This window comes from Camellia sinensis, chromosome 4 (assembly GCF_055761805.1).
Source record: "Camellia sinensis isolate YWXY chromosome 4, ASM5576180v1, whole genome shotgun sequence".
Lineage (NCBI taxonomy): Eukaryota > Viridiplantae > Streptophyta > Magnoliopsida > Ericales > Theaceae > Camellia > Camellia sinensis.
The window spans coordinates 48,907,219-48,932,320 of NC_138964.1; the positions used below are offsets into that span (position 1 = coordinate 48,907,219).

Genomic DNA, 25,102 nt, shown 5'->3' on the forward strand with positions numbered 1-25,102 from the left:
ACAAATTCTTCCTCACATTTGAAAAATTACATTCTCCTCCCTAAAATTTGTAATCTCATTACAAATTACTCCACAGATTGCTGATTTCATGCTCTAAATTTTTCTAAATGACCATTTTATCATTTTTCGTATCATTTCTTTTACGCATCATCATGATTACATTCTACAACTTTCCATCATTAAATTTTACTTAAACATAGTCTTATTGAGTGATAATATACAAATATAAATTTTATATAGAATTTTCAAACACAATGATATAGTTTAATAGTGACCTTTCACTTTAAAACAAAACAACTATAACATGATTTATATTTACAACAATATCACTATCACTACATTTTTATGATTTTTTTGTATAAATTTTTATATATAAAAATAAATTTTCATTTTTATTCACTACATTTTTATGATTTTTTTTTGTATAAATTTTTATATATAAAAATAAATTTTCATTTTTATTTCCACCATTATATCTAGATTAGATCAATTTAATCTAGATATATTCAAAAAGTATAAAACTTGTACAAAACATTTTTCAAAAAATCGATTGAATACAATAAAATAAGATAATGAATTGAATTTTTGTTTTTTTATATTTTTTGTATTTGGTGAATTTAAAAAAAAATTATAAAATATTATACTTCTTAAGTATATCTAGATTAGATGTATTTAAAAAATAAAAAATTAATCAAAATATTAAAAAAAATCAATAAAAATAAAAAAATAAGAAAAACTTAATTTTTTGTGTGAGTTAAATTAAAAAATATGATTATTATTTCTTTTGAAATGACATGAATACAATATCTATATTATTTTATGTGTATAAATGTTGATGGGCAAATAAGTCATTTTAATCTGATAAGAGAGTGGTGTAATTTTTCAAATGTAAGAGAGAATCTATATTAAATAAAAACCTCAAGGGGTCAGTGTAATTTATCCTAAAAACTTTAAGGATAAATACTCCATCCGTCCCAAAATATTAGTCCCTTATTCCATTTTTCATTGTCCTAAAATATTAGTCCCTCTTCTAAAATCAAGTACAAAAATAATATAAATTTTCTATTTTGCCCTTCTTTTAAATTAATAAATAATATAAAAAGTACAATTATGACATTGATATTCTCAAAAAATGTGCTATCAAAAGGGTCATTTTGAAAAATCAACTTTTTTCAAATGCAATAATTGTACTATTAAAAAAATTTGAATTCCCCAAAAGGGACCGTTATTTTGGGACGGGGGAGTAGATAAAATTGAAAGTTTAAGAGTAAAATAAAAAAAAAAATGAGAATAGTATAAGAGATAAAAGTGAAATTAATAATAATAAAATAAAAAAAAAGTTAAAGGGCAAAAAAAAGTGAAATTATTTTTTTATTTTATTTTTAGTAGATTGATAGTGAATTAAACCTTAAAAAATAAAAAATAAATAAATAAAGGAGGAGGCGAGGAGGAGGAGGAAAGCAAGAACAGACTAGAGTCTCTCTCCCAAGCTCTCTCACCAATGGCAGAAACAACAAACAAACAACCGTCTGACGAAGAAGAAGAAGAAGAAGAAGAAGAAGAAGATTACATGGGCGACCTCTCTCAGTTCCTTCCTCCCGAAACCACCGCCCCCTCAAAATCTTCGGTAAAGGTTAGTTCCAAGTTTCATATGTATATGTATATAGATATAGATATATCTTCACAATAGATATAGATACATACGTTCTGAACAACAATAACAATAATTACGTTCAGGTCTCTGCCAACAATACCCAAATTTCCCAACCTTCAGTCAAGAAACCCAAAACCCTAAACTGGCAAGAACAACGAAAACTCAAGAGAGAAAATAGGCAAGAACAAGAGGACCGAAATACCCTAGCAAGCTTAGAATCAGCGATTCCCCAATCCAACATTGGTTTCAAGTTGTTGAAACAGATGGGTTACACACCAGGGTCCACGCTGGGGAAGGAGGGTTCTGGTCTTGCGGAGCCCGTGGGGCTTGAGATTCGGCGGACTCGAGCTGGGATTGGTCGGGAGGACTCGAGAAAGGAGAAGAGGAAGAGGGAAGAGGAGAGGATGGAATGGGAGAGGGGGAAGGAGGAGGCGTTGATGGAGGATTTTGGGTGCCGCCACAAAGAGCAATGGCGGAGCCGGAGGATTGTGGTGAATTATCACAAGGCGAAGGCGGCATTGGAGCAGTTGGAGAATAAGGAGGTGGTGGCAAAGGCTGACAAGGACGAAGAGGATGCCGAAAATGAAGAGGAGGAAGAGGAGATAATAACCGAAGAGGTACGACCATATTTGTTTCTCACATATATACATGATTGTGTTTTATTTGTGTGTACTTTAGCTAATTTTGCTGCTTCTATACATATAGTCAAAATAAATATGTTTTGATTTAAATTGTGCATATTGAACATGAATTGGTAATCAAGTTCCAATCTCCAATGCGCTTTGGTAGTTATTACATAAATGATGGTGGGCTTAGTAATACGTAGGACTTCTAATCCCACAAAATCGTGAGATATTCAATACCATACGGATGTAGACATTCATAATCTCACACATATTTATTCTACTAATTGAGTTGGACAGTCAATCCAATGGTTAATCCCATATTAATCCTATCACTATTACTCCAACCATTCAAACAAGCCCCGAGGCCAAATCACAATGGGTTAACATTGATTAATTTTTTCCTTTATTATATGTCATATATATGAATATTTCATTTAAAGATAATGAAAAATATAAACACAACACTAGTTTTAAAGTTTAAAATTTAAAGGAAGGGGATTAATTGATATAACTTTACATAGTATTTTTATCATTTGAGCTAAAGTTATTTTGTTTAAATTTGTGATATGTTTCATGTGTGTCTAAGTGATGGGCACGTCTTCCCTAAGTATCCAAAGTTTGTTCAGGTGTAAAAAAATTTAAAAATGATAGGATATGTTTGGACATGTGTCCTACCAGTGGCGGTGTTTGACACGGACACACCACGATCTTAGAAGTGTTTGTACTTCTTTGCTTTTCATTGTGCAGGAACTCCATGGAACTAGAAGTCTAGAATTAGGTAGGCTACAACAAGCAACCTTCAATTTCGAGTGAAGGTCAGGAATTGCATTTTTCATTGGTATTGCATTGCGTCTCTCCATGTTGTCAACACACAAGGCAATCTGGGTTCTCAACGACACTTCCTCTCCTAGGGCTCTCTCTCTCTCTCTCTTGATTTGTCTTTATTTTATTTTTGTGCTTGGGTACGAAGCAAAGCAGAATATCACTTCAATGAATGAATGCTTGAGAGCTTTATGAAAGTTATTGCTAGCAGATTTAGGGTTTGACCTGACACTTAATGCTTTGCCCAGATATTTAATCCAGAACCTAGTTCTATCAATTTGATCCAGTACCCATGCTTCATTCTTTTACAAAACCTCCAGTTTAGTTGATGAGGATATTCAAGTGTGATTCTAAAGTGGCCCTCCTCCTACAGGTTCCCCTTTTCTCTACAATAACACAAATATTGCCTCCGCATGTTCGGTTTCTGAACTAGTAGGATTCTTACATATTTTATTTTATTTTTGGGTTAAAGTGTATATCTCTTGACGAACCAAGATTTTTTTTTCCCAACTGTTTATTCCAATTTTTGTGCCATCCAATTAATAGCATCGCATCACACCCTAGTTTTAAATACGATGCAATTGGAATTGGAGGTATAATTCTTGGCTTTAATTCCTGTTCTGCAATAAGACCGTTATAAAGATATGGTTTTGTTCTGCAAATGTCTCATGTTTTCTTAGGCAGGCAAAAGGATATTTTGTGATGGCTGCCTCTTTTTTTTTTTGGGTTCTTTTTTCTTCTTTCTCTCCCTTGGTCCAATGATTGTGGCTCTAAATGACCAATGTTAGCCTCCCCTTGCTATGAAGACCCTTCAAATTTCAACCAAATTGAAAGTAGGACTTGATAAGCTAGCTGGCATCTTCAAGTTGCAGCGTTTTCTTAATAGCAAACTAAAGGGCGGGTTGGCGCCCAATGGTAAGGCTTACTGTTAGCGGCCCTGTGGTGCAAGTTCGAGTCCCGACAACACTCTCTCTAGAAATAGGGGTAAGACTGCATACACCTTGTCCTCCCCAAACCCTGCTTTAGTGGGGGCTTCGTGCACTGGGTTACCCCTTTAATGGACTTAATAATTTGGGCGATATCCTCCCCTCCCTTTCCATGTAATTTTCATTTTTGTAACTCTTTCCTTTTTTAGCTGTCTATTCATTATGTGCACCAGTTTGCATATTGAACTGGGTGAAAGCTAGCTTAATTTGTATGCAAACCAAGACAGACCTACTTATGCTACCAAGTTAAGTGAATTACAAACTGATTGAGGCGAGCAAAAGTAGGAATTTATGCGCTAACAGTATGACAACAGTGCACTGCGTCTTTATCTTTCTCGTCATTGTTTGCTTTTGATTCTTAAGCTCATTACCTGTACATTTCTGGTGGATGTTGATCAAACCATATACTAATGCAGGATTTGCAAGATATATTGATAAAGCTGAGAGAGGAATATCAATACTGCCTCTTCTGTGGATGTCAAGTAAGTAGTGACAATAATGCTCTCTACCACAAAATCATCTTTGCAAAGGTTGCCATATTTCTTGTACTGATGATAGTTTCTCTTCCATTTCTCAGTATGAATCGATGGAAGCACTCTTATCCAACTGCCCAGGAACAAATGAAGATGACCATTGAAAGATTGTTCCTAATAACACGAATTTGTTCCACTACACAACTTCCAGAAGAAGATGCTACTTTGCCCAAGTTAGGTATGGATCGATTTGTCCTCGATGGAATGTTGTTATTTCGAGTGGGTGATTTTTAACTGATCTGATAGTCTCTTTTTGAGAGTGCTCAAAAGCGGAAGGCAACCAAACCAAGCTTTCAAATATCAAAGTGATCATCAGTTCAGTTGATGTAAAGGAGGAAAAAAACACCATACATATGCATTTTTCGGTGCAAACCAAGCTTTACAGGGGAGGATAGTGTTTGCTGGGCTCCCCTCACAACACGAGCAATTTTTGTACATGAAAAGGACCTCCTTGCATGTTTAATGACAGGGCCTTGTGTTAAAAACTTTGGCAAACATGGACTTATCTTGGTTTTTGACTTGAAAGAACTTAGAAATTTATGAATTGGTATTATACTATGTTTAAAGATTCCCTATTAATATATGCAGTGTTAATTTTGTAATTCCTCAGTGGGGATGGATGATGGAGATTAATGTGTGGAATGATTGTAGCATTGTTTTCACTATTGTGTCATTACTATTAAAATCAAAGATTGATGGTGCAAGTAGACATGTGGGAGAAGGCGTGACTTAGCCTGGTTTTGGGCTTATGTCTCTCCTATTTAAAGGGATCATTCATTTTTGTTTTGTTTTGTGTGTGTGTGTTTTTTTTTTTTTTTTAATTTCAAAATACTGGGGAGCCATTTGCCAATCCTAGTCTTGGTAGAATTGTGTAAAATATTGTCTAATCCGTTAAAATCACATTGATTTGCACCGTTTAATCCGCTAATCACAGATTAAATTTTGAATTTATAATTTGTTTTTGAAATTGTTCTATTTCGCTATAGTTAATATATATATATATATATATATTTTAAATCTCTAATGAAATATCAAAATAAAAATGAGAGAAATTTAAAATTGGAATTTTGTTACAAATTAGTAGTTATATATATGAAAAATATTATGTAAAATTAATTTGTATTATATATGTGGGGAAGTATTTTGAGAATGACACTACGTGACCATGGTGCCTCTGAGATGTCGGCCGAGGTGCCATGTGGGCGGGTCATGTTTGCCGAGATGATTGCAACGTTGCCGATATTCGATGCGGTAATGCCGGAATCCGAGATACTTGGGTAAGGTACAAGAGTCCTAGATAAGAGGAGACTCTTAGTCCGAATAAGGATAAAGCTCGAGGAGTTTATTCCTATGTAACTCAGAGTTCGAGATGAGCATTGTGCTTGAATCCTATGAAGTGAGACTTCTAGGGGACTAGGACACTGCTAGCTATAAAAGTAAGACACCATTGTGAGTCTAAGGTACGCTTTATTTTTCAGTGAATTCAGTACTTGTTTGATATCTTTGAGATATAAGTTAATTGACTTGATTATTGGAGTGCCTCCGGGTGGAAAAACCGCTACGATATTCTCATATTCTTGTTAGCAGATGGTTGGCTTAATCTATTCTGCCGCGTGCTCTCCAGCTAAATTTCCTATTTGGTTGTGTGGTCGGAAATCAACACCCACAATTTGACGCCGTCTATGGGAACTTAGTATAGAATAGATAGCCAACAACGAACAGGAAGTGAGGATCGGAGATTGACCTTTACAGTGAGGAAGAGGAACACATGGGTCCTAATACTGGGAACAATAATGAAAAAGTACAAGAGGTTGACCCCGAGACAAACAATGTTGCCAGGGGTTGAAATGGGAATAAGAAGGGTAGTCAAGATGAGTACTATCACAAAGGCAATCTCTAGGTATGAAAGGATAGGTGCTTGAGAAGAGATGAGGAACTGAAGGACATGGCGAACAAGTTGACACTTGCAAATAGTGGTCAACTTCATGATGCAGAACAACGTGGTGCTACCAGCTTTTTCCCTACAAGACACCTTTTTAATACTATTTTATGATTCCAACGTGATGCTACTCAGTAAATTCCCAACGTAATTGAAGCATGCGAGGGAAATAGATAAAATTTTAGTTTATATTTCATTCACATTTCCCTCATCTAACCTTTTACTTTGCCTTCTCAAATCCTTACCTAAATCCATTATCCAAACACAGCCTTAATGACACTGCATAAAATTGGCTTGATAGATTTTATATTTATTTCCTTGAAATGGTGGGAACAGATCCCATAATATAGCTGGTCTGATTAGTTTGATTAAGACTATATGAGTTTTGATTTATTTGTTTGAAAATAATTGCGAGATTGTTATCCATGTTTACACCACATATTCCAACTCTCTAAAGTTACTAAAGTTCAACCAGACTTGGAGTTTAAAATAAAATTTGCCTAGAATATCATGATGAGCCATGATGTCCTTTCCATTATGGACCACTTCTGTTTTTGTCATTGTTGAAAAGTTTATTTTTAATGATCACCTGATTGGGTAGATTAGGTGGAAAGTAGTTGAATCATGGTACGGACCATTATACAATTGTCACGATTTGTTTAGGACAAAATTTAGATGGTCTGACCTCTATAATCCTACAATTTCATTAATGATTTATGGTAACCTAAATAGTCTTCTTGTTGATTATGTCAGCTAAACAACTTCTTGCCAAAGAAGTTAAACAAATGCCATAATGTCACACTTCATACTCTTATTATGATTATTATGCTACGACTAACTTTTTGCAGGTTCTATTGATGCCAGGTCATAGATGAATTCAGGTCATTCAACAAATATATCTGGAGCTTTGTGAACTACAAGCCTATAATTAGCAGATTCCGTTACCCTCGCCAGATTCCCGTTAGCTGCAATGAATCTTACCATGAAGTTGGTTGAGTTCATTTGTAACCTTCTATTGCTTTAGATGCAGTTCATGTTTACAACTGCAAGTCATATTTATGTGAAGTGTTTTTTACCCCTTCCCTAATCTGTTGATAGATTAAGTTGTAGATAGCCAACTGGTTTGAGGTAATTGTCACTTGGTGCTAGGCTGTCAAGATTACCTTGCGATTGAATATGGATAAGCCTTGATTGCCCTACAAACTCTTAAGTACCTTCCATCTTGCTACCATCCAACACAAACGCATGCGTGAGCGCGCGCGCACACACAGAGTGCATCAGTAGTCCCCTCATCTTCACTGAAAATATTTGTGACCGGCCCATAGGAGCCACATCATCTCCCATTACGGGGTCTTCACTCTCCACATCTTAAACCCTCAGGAGTGCCTTGATATATTAAGTAATTCGTTAGGGTTATTTGCCTAGCCTAAGCACGGGTTTATCAACCACCAAATGTGGTAGATCGGTGCACTAGTGCGCTCGATGCCTAACTGCAGCCCTAAACAAGAAGTTACTGAGTCAAAATATGGGGAGCGGCCTGAGCATCGCTGAGTGACCTAGCGATCCTCACCCTCACCCTTGCTATCGCCCATGCCTAGTCGGCGGCGGAGCCAAGCCACCCTCGCCCTTAACCATGCTCACTTGGTGAGCCATGGTTCAAGACCATATAGCTTGGCTAGGATGAGCTCTTGCCTAGCCATAGCCATAGCCATAGCCATAGCCATAGCCATAGCCACCCTTGTTTGGTAGCAAAATGGTTCAGCTCTTAGCTTCTCCATGTTTTTCGTATTGGACACTTAGCACTTCGACAAGGGTGTGAGATATGTGTTTGATACTTTTCATCTGGCACTTCTTGTATATTTGTATTTAACACTATCATTATATATGTTGTTGTATAATTGCTATAAAATGAGTAAAATGCCTTTGTGATAACATTATTTTATATCCCATAGTAGATTAAAAATATAAAAAAATGAGTATCCTTAAATTTGAAGTTTGAAGGGTTCGATCTCTAGATACGCACTTGAAACCAATACTCGAGTCCATATAACATAGCCTACAACGTCCTAGCTAGGACTTCTATATAACACCATCTCTATTGCCATTATTTTGACATCCTAGGCTCTGGGAGCAGGGCCTAGGTATAGTTTACAACTATTGCTTTTCAATGAATAAGTTCCTTCTATAGCAACAATTTGATATTTGAAATGAGTGGAATGGTATAATGTTCTTGAGTCAAGTTTTGAAATACTATCAGTGCCATGGATGTTGATGCAACTGTCAACATACCATTTGCATTGGTTGACGAGATAGCTGAGGCTTCTCCAGCACCTGAAGATGGCTTACAACTTGGAGACCAAATTGTGAAATTTGGGAATGTGGAATCTGGTGATGATTTGTTGCCAAAGCTTGCTTCTGAAGCTCTGTCCAATCAAGACCGTGAAATACCTGTAGTGGTTTTGAGGCAAGGTGCACTTATCAACTTAACAGTCACACCTAGCGCGTGGCAGGGCCGTGGCTTGCTGGGGTATGTTTGTCATTCCACTTTTGCAGTGCTTCCTTTTTTGTTTAGATTATCCATTAAGCCTTTTATACTGTCATTTCTAGCTGCATTTTGTGTGAAAATATTAGTATTTGCTGGTTGATTCTCACAATTATCACTCATATGTTCTCTTTAACATTTCTGTTGTGAGATATAAGATACATTTTGTCCTAGCAGATACTATTATTCCAAAATCTAGCTCCCTTATCCCTTCCAAATTTGAGAAAAGGCACTTGCAAGATGAGTATATTTTGATGAGAATGTTATTGTGAAAAATTACTTCTGTTGCAGCCTCTAAAGGTTGACTCTTTTAATGTTTGTTGGAATAGATGGTTTCTGCCCATGAGGAGCAAGCTCAATGGGGGATGTTCAAACAAATTGTAGGCTAAAGATTCTTATAATTATTTTCTACATTATTAATCCTTAAGTTTAGGTCAAAGCAACCTTATGTGGAACAGTTGACAGAACAGAGATTTTACTGTCAATTTAACTGTCAATTTATGTGAATTATTTGCAGATGTCATTTCCGAATCCTATGATCATTTACATGGTGCTTTGATGAATAGTGATGCTTCGGTTAGGCCAGCCAGAAGACAATGCCCCAGTAGATGTGTTCTGAACATTCACTCTGCTCTTTGCCAGTCCATAGGGGTAAAAGGATGGTTACTGTCTTTTAAACTCCTTCACATATTTGGATTTTATATGTAGCATCTGTGTGAAACTTCCATTTTGCTTCATTCCTTTGTGGATTCTCAAATCCTCTTTAGTGCTTGTGGACATATCTGAAGGAAGATGTATGGATCTATTTTAATTTACTAAGCATATTTTTGTTTGAACTTTCAAGAAAGGTTGAGGGGCTCACGAGGCTCACCACATGTCCATTTCGGTGATTTGAAACATTTCATTTTGTAGGGCTCGTCGTGTATATCGTCTATGAAAAAAATTAAATCGATTTGATGATCGTAATCTTTTTATTTTATTATATTTGTTTATGAAAAGAATGTTTGATCTATTTTAAAAACATATTTGTCTATTTTTTCAGAGACTTGAGCAATAAAATAAAAACAGGTTATAATTATTAGATTATTTGAATTATTTTTTATAGACATGCATTGAGGGGACCAAGTAGATCAAGAAATGAGGGACCAAGGGATCCTGCTGTGGTGTGCTGGTGTGATATTTTCTTGAGTTTTTTTTTTATTTTTTTTTTTGATAATCTAAACCGTTTATGTTGTAAGATTTGTTGAGTAGATAATTTATGTAAAAAATCAAATTGATTGAACATTTATAGCTTTGTAATAAGAGCACATTTGTTTTCAAAAAATAAATGATTAACATAATCTTGATATTTTTTTTAAAACAATTAGAATCTGATTATAGGATTGCAGATGTATGATTAATTTGATCTTTTATATGAATAATATACTTTTAGATTATGGAAAAGAATTTGAAAAAAGTCTACTAGGACACAACAGCAGGATCCCCTAATCCAAAAATAAGAGGGCATGGTTTAAATCAGAAACAAAGTTGGAAAATTTGTTACTTTTGTATTGGTAAGATTTTAGTCCATTTGTTAGGTTTGGAAAATGTTTCCATCTTTATTAAATAAAAAATATTTTTTTTCTAAATTAGCTCATGTTGGGTTGATTGTGAATTTATTTATTTTATTGCATCAAACATCAGAAAATAGTGAAAGTATTTTCAGTGTTAATATTCCCTTTGCATTTTATGTTTTAGGGTTGTATCAACAAAATTGGTTGTACTTTCCAGCAACCATGCAACTACTAATTTATAACTAATGTTTTCACTTGCATGAATTTTATTTGATAAATGTACACCATACAATTTGACAAAAAAATTTAAAATGTGTACAAAAAAAACATGTGTAGGATCAGAAGTGAGAGAATTTGACTTGTGTCACATGATCATCAACAACTCATAGTTGACACACATATGTGTTATATTGGTCTTGTTTAGTGAAACTTCTTTTATGACTTAGGGGTCTTTTGGGAAGCATCAAAAAAGTTAATTTTTAGTTTTTTATTTATTTTGGGTCATATCATCTCTCATCATTTTTACTAAAAAGTAAAAAAAGATAAAATAGACTAAAAAAGTAAAAAATTCAACTTTTTACCAACTATCCAAAACACTCTTTATTTAGTTTTAGGAATCTTTTAGTGTATATTTCAATTATCGGATTGACTTAAAATTTTTTGTTAATGGCCCTGATAATCATTGGTAAATAAGTAGATACTTTAAGATGTTATTGGACTTGTTTAATGTAAGTTCAATTTTTTATTAAAATTTATTGAAATTATTTTACTTAATAAGCATAAATTGTATCAAATAGTCTAGCACAGACTTTTAAAATATTTTTTTTTGAGAAATTACAACAACAAAAAAAAAAAACCGTGGTTTAACACTTGTAACAAAATAAGCCCTCAATTTTTAATTTTATCAATTTAAATCTTAAATTTTTTATTTTATTTTCAATCTAAACCATCTGCCTATTTCCATTAAGTAAAATTGATGAAAAAAATATATTTTAGTCATTAAACTTAATAAATCAAATGAAAAAAAATTTGAATTTAAGTTAACAAAATTAAAAACTCAAGATTTATTTTGTTGCAAGGGTCAAACTTCAGAGTTTTCTTAAAAAAATTAATTTTCTCTAATGCTTTTGTAAGCCTCCGTTTGGGAAGTGGATTGGCTTTTTGGCTTTTTTTGCTATTTTAGCCCGGGCTAAAAAGCTTGGTTTGGGAAGGGCTTTTTGGTTTTTGGCTTTTTTGACTTTTTTTGTGAGAGAAAAGTGTAATGATTATGGGTTGGATGTGATGTTTTGTTTGTTGTGGCTAAAATAGCCTGTTTTGTCTTTTATGGCTATTTTAGCCCCAACCCAACTTGCCAAACACCACCCTCTAATAAGTTACACTGAATAGCTTCAATTGTTGATTTGGTACTCTTGATCAACAAAAAATTATAGCACACATTAAGTGAGTTATTCTTTATTTCTTGGCTACATAATAAAAGTGAGTTATTATGTTTCACCCAAATTCTTTTTTCGAGGGAATTATAAAATTTAAAAAAAAAAAAAAAAAAAAAAACTCTAAGGTTTGAACCTTTTAAAAAAATAAATTATGAATTTTTAATTTATCAATTTAAATCCTAAACTTTTGATTTATTTAAACTATTTGTATATTTTCGTTAAATAGAATCAATAGAATACTGGATATTTTAGTTATAAAACTCAATGAAAATGATACTTAGACATTTTATGTATGCTTATGTTGAGCTTAATAACTAAAATACTATTTTTTCGTCAATTTTACTTAATCAAAATAGATAAATAATTTAAATTAAAATCTTGAGTATTATAGAAAAGATGAAATCGTAAAGGGAACTACTCGCTAATTTCTTTTACTCATAAAAGGTAACTTTTTAAACTTCTCATATATATATATATATATATATCTGTTTTTCTAAATTCTAAAATAGTCAAAAAATTATGAAACAATTCTTTAATTTTATTTTTAGCAAGTTTTAAATTTTTTTTTCTATTTTGAGTTAATTTTAAAAATTTTTAAGCCTGTAGACAATTTTACAAATTAAAAAAAGTAATTGTTTTCTTTTTTTGAGAAAAAGAAGTCTACTAAATGGAAAAAAGACAAATTTTAGGCCTCTTAACTAAAAAAAGATCACATTAAACTAGTAATGTGTACCAATATTAACCTTTTAGTTGACAATTCGTGAATAAAAATTGACTTATAATTTATACTTAACATCTTAAATATTATACAATGCTTAAAATAATCTTAATTTTTTTTTTAAAAAAAAAAAACTTATTTTCTTTTAACGTCCCACTCGGCAACAACTGTGATAGCCATTCAAATATTATAAAATGCTTAAAATATTTTTTTTTAAAGAAAAATTTGTTTTCTTCTAGCCAACTGCACAACAACCATGGTAGCCAAAATGTAGGTAGCCATGATAGCTGACGTGGGTAGAAGAAATGAGGAAAATAAAAAGCAAAATAGAAGATTTTTTCATTTATATAATGATTTTTTAAAGGAAATTTAATATTAGTATAAATTGATAATTTATTGTGACAAAGTGTATTATTTTTTAGATGAGAGAATTAAAGTGATACTTAATGTGTAATTTACCTACAAAAAAAATAAAAAGTAAAAAAAATGAGCATGTGTCCGGATATATCAATAAGGTAATTTTTTTTAAAAAAAAGTAGGATACAAGTATAGATAAATACGTTTGTAAAAAAAATATTTATTTTTAATTTAGAATAATTTAAAAATTAGTTGACTAGTTTAGTTGGTTAAGATCCAATCTACAATTCACATTCAATGTCAAAACTAAGGCATAAATACGTTAGAATAGATGAAGTGGGATATCATTGATCACAATTAAATGTCATTATATTAAATAATTTACAAATCAAAACTTAATTTTAAAATCATGTTAAGTATTTAAAAAAAAAAATCAATGGAATTAGATTCACCTTTATATAAAATAATACTATGCGGATTGATGTACAACTTTATGATAAAAATTAAGTGGAAATTTTTTTAACAAATGTTTTATATACTCGATACCTATGTAAAAATATCATACAAAATATTAATATCCAGTATTATGTAGTAGGAGTGTGACATGTTTATCGAAATATTCATATTTAGTAGGTTTATATATATAATCTTACACTTATGCTTCGGTTGATTCATTAAAAGATTGAGTTGAGTGAAATAATCATTTCTTGATCTTCATGAAATTAATTAATCCCTAACACAACCTTACAGGTAATGGAGTCGAACTGTAACACAACTAACTTGCTTGGAAAGTTAGAAAACAATTTTCAACATCCACCTCATGAAGCATAGGGATGGCAATTTGAAACCGGCCCGATGAACTCGACCCCCTGACCCCGAATTGAGCGGGTTTTTCCCGAAAAATACCCCCGACAGGATGGGGATGGTATTTAAAAATCAATCCCCAAACAGATTCGGGACGGGGACGGGGATAAGTATCCCAGCCCCGTCCCCGGCCCGGCCCCGGCCCCGTCCCCGATCCCAGGCCCGGTTTATCCCCGATGTTAAATTATCATTTTACCCTTATATACATATATATATATATATAAACCAAACCAGGTCTCAGATCTCATCTCTCTCTACTCCATCCCCGTCTCTCATCTCTCTCTACCTCACTGGCTTCTCTCTCTCTCTCTCTCTCTCAGACCCACCACCACCGCCGTCCAGCTCGCACCACCACCACCACCGCGTCTCTCATCCACTCTCTCTCTTCTCGACGTCGCCGACCACCACCGCCGTCTAGCTCGCACCACCACCACCACCTCCGCGTCTCTTATTCACTCCCTCTCTTCTCGACGTCGCCGTCCAGCTCACCGATCAGATCTTTTTTTTTTTTTTTCAGATCTGTCTCAGATCTGTTTCACAATTTTTTTTTTTTGTTTTTAGATCTGTTTCAGATTTGTCTCGAATGATGATGTTGTTGTTGTTGTTACTGATGATGAATTGTTGTATTTTCTGATTTTTTTTTTTTTTAAGTCGGGGAATGTTTGGGGTCGAGGAAACCCAATCCCCGTTGTGGGTAGTGGTGAAAGCAGTGATAGGTTCCCCATCAGGGATCGGGGCCGAGGCCGGGGGAAATTCGACCATCGGGGATTGGGGACGGGGAGTGTAATCCCCGGTCCCGCCCCGTTGCCATTCCTAATGAAGCATATATGGGGACTGTTTTCTTGGTGAGAATACCTCATTTTAAAATTAAAAGCTAAAAAAAGACTATATATATTGAATGATATATGCATATCAACAATTTTATGATTAGAAATAGCTCAGTTGTTTTACAAAGTCGACTTTGGAACTTTTATATTAATTGTGACAGTCTGGACACTCTCATATATATATATATATATATATATATAATAAAATGATAAATTATAAATACACCATTTAAAATTTACTTAAAATACGAATTACTTCTGTGGTTTGAAAAATTACAAATATCTCCCTGTCATAATTTTTTATTTAATAGAATTAATTGAAAAGGTGAAATTTCTAACTGTTCACTTATACAATAATACAATTATCTGAATTATTAATTGAAATAAAATTTTAACATTATTAAAAACTGTTAATTAACTTAATGATTTATTAACAAAAGGACCTATTTGTTATGAAATTAGAAACCTTAGGGAGCATAATGTAATTTCTAAAACCACATGGATAATTTGTAATTTAAATAAATCTCAAGGGGGGTGTTTGTAATTTACCATTAATGAAATAGGAGTATTTTTGAATCATTAATATATTTTTGTCCTATTAGGATATTTAGACGAGTTAGATCTGTTAAAACTATAGAATAACAACTGAGACATATTTTCTAAAAATGGTGAATTACACTTACACCTCTTAAGGTTTGGATTTAATATATATTACCCACTGACATTTTAGAAATTATACTAACCCTCTATCATATATTTAGACGAAATGAAGACACTGAACTCATGTACTCTCTTTTTTCTTATTTTGTTTTACTTTTTTTTTTATCTTTTTCCCCTTTCATTTCCTTTTTTTTTTACATTTTTTTTAATGTAATTTCTTTTATTTTTCTACTAAGAGTTATTACTTTTTATATAAGCAGATGGTTTGCGAAATGAGACTATTAACCATAGGGGTGGGAATGTAATTTTTAGAATGTCAAGAGGTGAGATATATTTAATTGGACCAAACCTCAGGATTGTTAAAGTAATTTACCCTTCTAAAAAATATCTTATGCTTATATTTTTTGCTTTCTCTCTACTCTCTCTTACTTTTCCTATTTTACTTACTCTCTCTTATTTTTTTCTTTTCTCACCCACCCTCACATGATCCCATCTTCCTTTCTCCCTCTTTTTATTTATTTATATTTTTCGTTCTTTTTTATTTTTCTCCCTATTTGTTTTTATTTTTCTTCCTCATTTTGTTCACTTATTTTTATTTCCACCATACATTCAGGCATATACACTAGTTTATATATAATATATAAATAAAGGGCAAATTACACTAAAGGTCTCATGGTTTGGGGACTTTTTAATTATGATACATTTGACTATGAATTTTGAATCTTGTTCCAAATAAGGACAATTGAATATATCATTACTCAATTTCAAGGGCAAAATTATCAATTTGATAAAATATAAACTAATTTGACAAAAATAAATGTCAAAAAATTATTGAATTTTAAAAATTATTTCTACCCACCAAAGATAAAATCATGCAAAATTAATAAATCTTTTACACATTTATTTATTTATTTTACCAAATTAAATTTTATTATGTGTTTGGATGATGATCATGGAATGGTTGGTTGTTTTTATTTTCATTAAATTAGTTTTTATTTTTTCAAAAGTCAAATATGATGACAACTTTGATATCATTATTACACCAATCCATTCAATCAAAAAAGTCAAAACTAAAAATATTTCATATATTAAATACATCGATTACACATTAAAAGCCTAGCAATCATCTGTTACATGACCATTATCCAAACACATAATAAAAACTAATTTCCTAAAATAAATAAATAAATGTGTAAAAGATATATCAATTTTACATAATTTTATCTTTAGTGGGTAAAAATAATTTTTAAGAATTCAAAAATATTTTTTTGACATTTATTTTTGTCAAATTAGTTTATATTTTATCAAATTGACTACTCTACCCTTAAAATTAAGCAATGATATCTTCAATTGTCCTTATTTGGAACAAGATTCAAAATTCAAGATCAAATGTTTCACAGTTGAAAAATCAGGAATTAAAGTGACAAGAGTTCCAAACTATAAGGACTGTCAGTGTAATTTGCCCTAAAATAAATTATACTTTTAATCTCTACAATTTATTTCTATTGTTTTAATTTGAATAATTTAATTCTTATATATTAAATTTAGTTGCAATTTGTTTCTTCCTTCTGAATTATCCGTCTATTCTACATATATATTTCAAGAGGCTGACAATTGTTATAAAATTATTAATTTTAAAAGTCAGTTTAAACGGTAGTGTCATATTGAAACTAAACTTATTGAGAATAAATTATTTAAATTAAAATAATAAGATTAAAGTAAAATTTGAGTTAATATATAAGGATTAAAAGTATAATATTCTCTAATATATATAGGTTTTGTTTGGGAAGAATTATTTGGATTAAAATAGTTAATAAAGACAAATAGACTAAAATAGTTAATAAACAAAAATGTCATATATAATCTATAATCATTTCACTTTTTTTTTCACAACCATCAAATCAATTATATAAAAAAAAAATCTATTTTTTTCAAATATAATTTTTTTAGTTAAATAAAAATAATTCAAAAATTAAAAATAACTAAAATAACCAACTTTTCAAACCAAACTATAATATCCGTAACAAGTATATTGGGTATTCAAGTAAGCTAGTGGATGATGATTTTTTAAGAGCCAATTGGAGAAGTTGACAGAACTGGGTCCTCGTTTGGCAATTTCACTTGTTAGCTGAAAAGCTAAAAAATCACTAAAAAAAATCAAAAAGCCAATAACCTATACTAAAAAGTCAAAAATTTGATTTTCTCTCTACTTTTTGTACATCTTTTCGTAAAAAATCAAAAAATTATCCTAAATATACTAATTTTTTTTATATCATGTTTTAATCAAAAAAACAAAAAAATTACTAAAAAAAATCTTCCCAAACGAGGCCTTAGAGCATCTCCAATGGATTGCTAAAACAGTTGCCAAAGCCATAATATAGCAGTTTGGGCAAAAATGGTTTCTCCAATGGCATGCTATAGCAAGCAGCTGCCAAATCATGTACCAAATTTGACAGCTACTTTGGCAGTTGCCAATAGGGATGGCAATTTCAACCCGGCCCGACGGGAACTCGACCCCCTGACCCCGATTTAACCGATTTTTCCTCGAAAAATATCCCCAACGGGGCGGGGATGATATTCAAAAATCAATCCTTGATTAGTTTCGAGCCAGGGACGGGGATAAGTGTCCCAGCCCCGTACCCGTCCCCGTTTGTCCCCGAAGTGAAATTATTATTTTACCCTTCTATATATATATATATTAAACCCAGACCCTCATCTCAGTGAATGATCTCACTTATCTCTCTCTCTCTCTTCTCTTTTTTACTCTCGCATCTCTCTTCCTCCGTCGCTGCAGTCACAGTCGTTTGCCGATCGTCCACTCTTGTTCGTCAATCGTCCACTCTCGCTCGTCAATCGTCCACTCTCATTCGTCGCAGTCATCGTCGTTCGCCTCTGTCATTCGTCGCATTCGCCATCACCTCCGTCGTCCTTTCTCTTTCTCTCTCTGTGACACAGATACATAGATCTTGGATCTGTTTGTATGTATGTATACATGCATGTGTGTGTGTGTGTTCATTTTTGTGTATGTGTGTGTGTCCATCTCAGATCTGTGTATATATGTGTATCCATCTCAAATCTATGTATAGATGTATATCCATCTCAAATCTATGTATAGATGTATATCTGTCCATTTTTTTATTTTATTTTTGGTAGTGGATCTATTGACATGTTGAAAATGAAACAATTGGGGATGATGATGATGTTGTTGTTGATGGCGTAGTTGAAACAAATTTGGACCGGGAATTTTCGGGGGCAGGGACGGGGATGGTGATAGTTTCCCCGTTGGGGATCGAGGTCGGGGACAGGGAGATTTTCACAATTAGGGATCAGGGACAGGGAGTGTGATCCTCGGCACCGCCTTGCCCCGTTGCCATTCCTAGTTGCCAAATCTGCCAAGCCATCCAAAAATAATTAAAAAATTAAAAGATAACTAAAATAGTCAACTTTTTAAATTAGGCTATAATATTCGTCACAAGTGTAATGGGTATTCAAGTAAGCTAGTGGATGATGATTTTTTAAGAGCAAATTGGAGAAGTCGGCAGAACTGGGTTTGTTGTTTGACTTTGGTGCTTCTTCTTTTATAATTTGTGTCCTTTTTGTACACTGAAAGGTGCTTAATACTAGCCAATCGATTTAGGTTTAAAAAATGCTTTTAATCATAAATACAGTTTTAGGATTAGTGTTTCACAGAAGATATATGTGATGTTAGATTTGTATCTTTAAGACCATCTCTAATAGTTTATTAATTTTTTTATTAAATTTAAATTTGAAAAAAAAAATTATTTTTTTTGTTCCAATGGTTTCATCAGATTAGTATCAAATCGAGAATACCAAAATATTTTACCAAATTGAGGACACTTAGGAGCTTTTTATCAAATTATTGTTCACAGCCGTTAGATTTTCACTACTTGATGTCCCCCAGATGACCACCTCTAAGTAAAAATTTGTGAAAAAATTACATTGGCCGGACATCCGCGCTAATCGACCGGTGTTTTGATGAAAACTTAAACTCCTCCGTTGGAACACTTGATATCAAATTGAGTTTTTACTTAATTTTTTACTCAAATTTGATGGGAAAAAATGAACTGTTAGAGATGTCCTAACAAGCAGAGCCAGCCCTAGGCATAGGCCCACCAGGCCATGGCCTAGGGCCCCTCAAAATACATGTAAAAAAGAGCCCCTCCTATCATATTTAGTGTAATATATTAGATATGTTTTAACTCCCAAAAAAATTAAAGAATACCCAAATTAACTTAAAAATAAATTGACCCATTAAAAAATTAAAAGGCCCATTTAAAATTAAAAGGGCCCATTATCTCTTCCTATATAATTCCTAACCCTAACTCTTAATTTAATTTCTCCAAAAATTTGAGAATAGCGGCACAACAGAGCACTAACGATTTTCTCAAGAATTCAGAGCAACACAACCTAGGTAAGCCTTTTTTTTTTCTATTCAATTAATTAAATATTTGTCTTGTCTTTTGCTCAATTGCTATTATAATATTAATAGTTATACAAATCTGTATCATCAAGAAGCATTAATCTTTTGCTATCTATGCTAAATTTTTCGTTGAATGAAAAAAAAAATGTGAAGAGCCTCGAAGGATCTAGTGATATTTATTAGTTGATTATCTACTTTAAATCTCGAAATCTCAAGGTCGGGCTTGCTAACAAGGTTCACCAATCTATGATCAGAATACTTATACTTTATTAGAAGATTAATGATTTGAATTTCTTAACTTATTTCGATATGACACTGTTGTCATAAAATTAAAAAAATATCCATCTCAAAATAACCTATTTCACTTGATCCAATCCGCAAATCAACTGTGACTGTCAAGTATATTTCAACACGAGCTTATCGGGACTGGCTTGAAGCATATGCTACTACATATTGACTCTTTTGTTAGATGTGTATGAAGAACTTGTGGGTGGTCTTTTTCTACATTGATTTGCATACAAAAAGCCTTTTTATGATTTTTAAGGTAATTCCATCATGTGGTTCCTTTTCAAGTCCATCCTTTATTGTCCTTCTATTTTATCGCGATGAGGCATTGAACATAGGATGATACACAAAAGAAAGAGTATTCCGTGCCTTCCACGACAATTTCCTCGTAAAATGTGTTTTCATTTTTTGGAAACTTTTATTTTGAAAAGAAGGAAAGAAAGAAAATCTTAAATTAGAATCAAATTGAACTTTAGCTAATATATGATGCGCTTGGTGGTTGGCGTGGATTTAGGTTCCATTTAGAAATTGATTATTTTAGTTAATTTTTTGATATTTTATAAAAAAGATATGTAAAAAAATAAAAAAAACAATGTGACAATTTATAGCTATTTTTTGACTAAAAATCATGATTTCCAAACAGGACTTTAGTTATGCTTTTTGTGCACTATCTTTAATGGGGACATAAATATTTTGAGAGCATTATTAAAACTCAAAATAATACAAGTTTAAGAGAGAGGTTGGGGGCTCGAGCTTATGTAGAAGCACTGAACATTTGAACATTTAGGGTTACAAGAAACACTAGTAAAATTGAGATCGTTCGAAATTTTAATTTTTAGTAAGGTAGCGTTTGGTAAAGTTTTTTAAATATGATTTGAGAATAGAGTTGTATTTTGACTTTGTAAGTTTTGAAATTATGATTTGAGTGTAAAAATTTGTTTGGCTATGAGTTTTGAAAAGAATTTTGAATTGAGTTTTGGAGAGAGTTTTAAATCTGTGAAATTAAAAAGTTATTTGATTCAAAAATTTACAACTCATAACCAAACACAACCAAAATTCTATTCAAAACTCATATAAAAATTAAAAAAATCCTGAAATTTTTTTTTGTTTGCAATATAAAAACGAGTGCCAAAAAAAAAAAAAAAAAAAAAAAACAACACCGAACACTGTTCTGGTCAATCAGCTGGACGTTCGGGGGACATCCAAGAGGACGATCGGGTTAGCCAATTTTTTTCGCCGGGAAAGGAGTTTTTAAAAGTGGGCGTGGAATTATAATTTAAAAACTCAAAACAAATATCACATTCAAATCAATGGGTAAAAATATGTTTGGAACACATAACCAAACAAATGTTTTGGTTGGAAAATTTTGTACCAATATCGATTGAATTGATCGAAATATTATATTTCAATAATTTTTATATTCTATTTTTTTTAGTGTTAAAAGATAAATCACAAATATTACACGTTTTATAATAAAAATCAGGAGGAGAGATATTTTAGAACATTTACATTCATCTCTCTCCATTTATTCACATGGTAGGACTTTATAGATTTTTATAAAATGTTTTAAATTTTCTGTGAATACATTTACCCTAAACTAAAAAAAGAAAGAAAGGGGTGATTTGGAAACCTAAATAAAAGTTGCGTTTTCCAACTTTTAAAACGCAGCCTGAGACAGTTAAAAACATCAGAATATTATTTGAGAAGTTAGCAAAATGTAAGGTGTGAAATTACATAAACTACCCTCCATGTTTACAAGTTGTGGGCTAGGGCAAATCACCATTTGGGGATATTTTAGTCATTTTATTGTGATGTGATATCATAAACAAATATTAATTCAAAAAGTAAAAAAGTAACTTTTTGGCTGACTTCCTAAATCACTTTCCAAAAAAGTCAAAAAAAATTTAGTTAAAAGTCAAAAGTCAACTTTTAATCATTTTTTCAAGATATCCTAAATTAAACCATAATATGCAGTCAATTAACAAAATTGAAGGATTGGACTGAATCCTAAATTTTCTTTCAACCCAACCATCTCCCATAACTTACACCCCTACTAACAAACTACCTAAGAGAGAAAAAAAAAAAAATAAAGTGAAAAAATAAAAAATAAAATTATGAAAATATAAAAAATAGTAATCAAACACAAGGTTTTACGTAGTCATATATTTATCCAATAAATATAGAAACAGTTTGGCTGTTCAATTCTTCCTCTAGGTAGCAATCCTTCTCATTTTTAATTTTAAAAGAAATTTTTTATTAATTACCCAATGATAATAAAAATATAATTTGTCACTCTCAAAATATTAAGATGAAGTAGAACTACAAATAACATTAAATTTTTCAACAGAAATGAACTTTCAAATCATCAAATATTTAGGGGAAAAATTGATTTGCTTTCTCAAGTAATCTCCATTGCTTTGTCAACTTTAATGTTAGAAAATGGAAAACATTTATTGCCATGTTGACACCATAAAGGAAAATCCAAAAATATAATTGTTCAACAAAATAGTTTATTTTAAGAATAAATAATAAAAAAAAAATTGTTAATTTGTTAATTCCCTTTTCATGTAAAACAAGTTTTTAGTCAAAATGCTTCTTGTATGTTTTGTTTCAATCATGAACTCATGAAAAAGAAAAAGAAAAAGAAGAGAAAAAATAAGCAAAAAAAAAAAAAAAAAAAAGCTAAATTATTTTCTTTTGTGGGAAACTAATCAATGAGATGTTTAATTTCATTTTAAATCCTCAAAGTATGAGATTTGTATCATGTTGGTTTTCCATGTATAAAAAAAAAATTCAATTCGGTTTCTCAACCAAATTCCGTCAATAGACACCATTAAAATTAAGAGTAAATGCGTAATTTAAGGGTGTGTTTGTTTGGATGGATCGGATAATGGAAGATTGGAATCCATCGGACTGTTAGTCTTGGGATATATTGTTCTCGGACTATTTGGTTGGACTGAATTTGTATCCTATATTTGTTTAGTCATGGGATTAGATATCTGGATTGGACTATTATATTGAATCTTATGTTTGTTTGGAATATTATGGAGAAGGATAAATGCTCAAATGACCATTTTATCATTTTCAATTATTTACTAAGTAATAGTTATATTAAACATATTTTTAATATTTTAATTATTTTTAGCTAGATTAAATAAAATTTATAGAAAAAAAAATGAACCGTTAGAGATGTCCTAACAAGCAGGGCCGGCCTTGGACATAGGCCCACTAGTCCATGGCTTAGGACCCCTCAAAATACACCTAAAAAGGGGGCCCTCTCCTATTATAGTTTAGTGAATATATTAGGTATGTTTTAAGTCCAAAAAAAATTAAAGAAGGCTAAAATTAACTTAGAGTAAATTGACCCATTAAAAAAATTAAAAGGCCCATTTAAAATTAAAAGGCCCATTGTCTCTTCCTACCTAATTCCTAAACCCTAACTATTAATTCAATTTCCCCAAAAATTTGGGAGAAGTGGCACAACAGAGAACTAACAAATTTCTCAAGAATTTAGAGCAGCACAACACAGGTAGATCTTTTTCTATTTAATTAATTAAATATTTGTTTTGTCTTTTGCTCAATTGCTATTATAATATTGCTATTCATACAAATCTATATTATCAAAAAGAATTAATCTTTTGCTATCTGTGCTAAATTTTTCGTTGAATGAAAAAAAATATGTGAAGGGTCTCGAATGATCTAATGATATTTATTAGTTGATTATTGACTTTGAGTCTCGAAAATCTCAAGTCCAAGCCTGCTAACAAGGTTCACCAATCTATGATTAGAATCATTATACTTTATTAGAAGATTAATTATTTGAATTTCTTAACTTATTTTGATATGACATTTTTGTTATAAAATTAAAAAAATATCCATCTCAAAATAACCTATTTCACCTAATCCAATCCGCAAATCAATTGTGACTGTCAAGTACAAGTACTTAAAAGGGGTGGCTTGAAGCATAGGCCGGTAAAGCTGTCGTTTTGAACTCTCAAATTTTGTTTAAAAAATAAGGCCTCCACTTCAGTTCAACCCCTTATCTTAAGTTCATTTTATGCATAAAAGTTTTCGTTTGAGTATATATTATTTCAGTAAATTTTTTTATTTTTTGATTAAAATATGAGGTAAAAAAATTAATATGTTTAGAATAATTTTTTAAATTTTTATAAAAAGATGTGCAAAAAATAAAAAAAAAGAAAATATTTGACTTTTTAGTATAAATTGTTAGCTTTTTAATTTTTTTAGTGATTTTTTCATTTTTAAACTAAAATATTGAATTACCAAATGAGACCTAATTCTCAATAAGATAAAAACCCCTATCCTAATTCAAAATCTTAATACCTTTAGTTTACTTTTAATAAGATTTAAAAATGATTGAATGGAGTCTAAAATCAAAGATTAATTTAAAAGGTTACTAACGGGTGGCACACGCGCTACGTATGTAATTTAAATCGGTAAGAATCAAAATAAATAATAAAGAAATTAAAATATGTATGTTGTCCAAGTGATAAGAATATTTGTAATGAAATCTAAGATTTTAGGTTCAAACCTTGTTTTTCCCTTTGTGTAACTATATATATATTAAATATAGAAAAACTTGCCACGTGGCATGAGATGAGAAGGTTTTGACACCAAATTCAGCCTTCACTTAATAATAGTACTAGCAGGTGGCACACGCGATGCGTATGTTATTTAGATAACGAAGAATAAAAACAAATAATGAAGAAATTAATATCATAATATGTAAATCACTTAAATGATAAGTGTATTTTTAATGAAATCCAATATGTTGGGTTTAAACCTTACTTGCGTTATATTATAATAATTTTTTATTTTAGCATATAAAAATCTGTCACCTG

The 25,102-nt window shown here is 31.5% G+C and overlaps 2 protein-coding genes across 4 annotated transcripts; both read left to right on the forward strand.

The window, feature by feature from the left end:
- Positions 1 to 1,400: 1,400 nt before the first annotated feature.
- LOC114282112 (D111/G-patch domain-containing protein) lies at positions 1,401 to 7,564 on the forward strand. 3 transcript variants are annotated; one of them, XR_014366450.1, is made up of 5 exons: positions 1,401 to 1,633; positions 1,738 to 2,271; positions 3,028 to 3,192; positions 4,505 to 4,570; positions 4,666 to 5,223. XR_014366450.1 is itself a non-coding variant. In XM_082924826.1 (4 exons), the coding sequence occupies exons 1-4, from the start codon at positions 1,502 to 1,504 to the stop codon at positions 4,723 to 4,725; spliced, it is 792 nt and encodes a 263-aa protein (XP_082780952.1). In that variant the 5' UTR covers positions 1,401 to 1,501; the 3' UTR covers positions 4,726 to 5,223. The 3 variants fall into 3 exon arrangements, 2 of the variants coding, with proteins under 2 accessions (XP_082780952.1, XP_082780951.1); XM_082924826.1 differs by lacking the exon at positions 3,028 to 3,192; XM_082924825.1 differs by lacking the exons at positions 3,028 to 3,192; positions 4,505 to 4,570; positions 4,666 to 5,223 and adding an exon at positions 7,425 to 7,564.
- A 1,257-nt stretch (positions 7,565 to 8,821) lies between these two features.
- LOC145824617 (putative 26S proteasome regulatory subunit p27) lies at positions 8,822 to 9,949 on the forward strand. Its single transcript, XM_082924827.1, has 3 exons — positions 8,822 to 9,087; positions 9,432 to 9,482; positions 9,620 to 9,949. The coding sequence occupies exons 1-3, from the start codon at positions 8,822 to 8,824 to the stop codon at positions 9,639 to 9,641; spliced, it is 339 nt and encodes a 112-aa protein (XP_082780953.1). The 3' UTR covers positions 9,642 to 9,949.
- Positions 9,950 to 25,102: the final 15,153 nt, after the last annotated feature.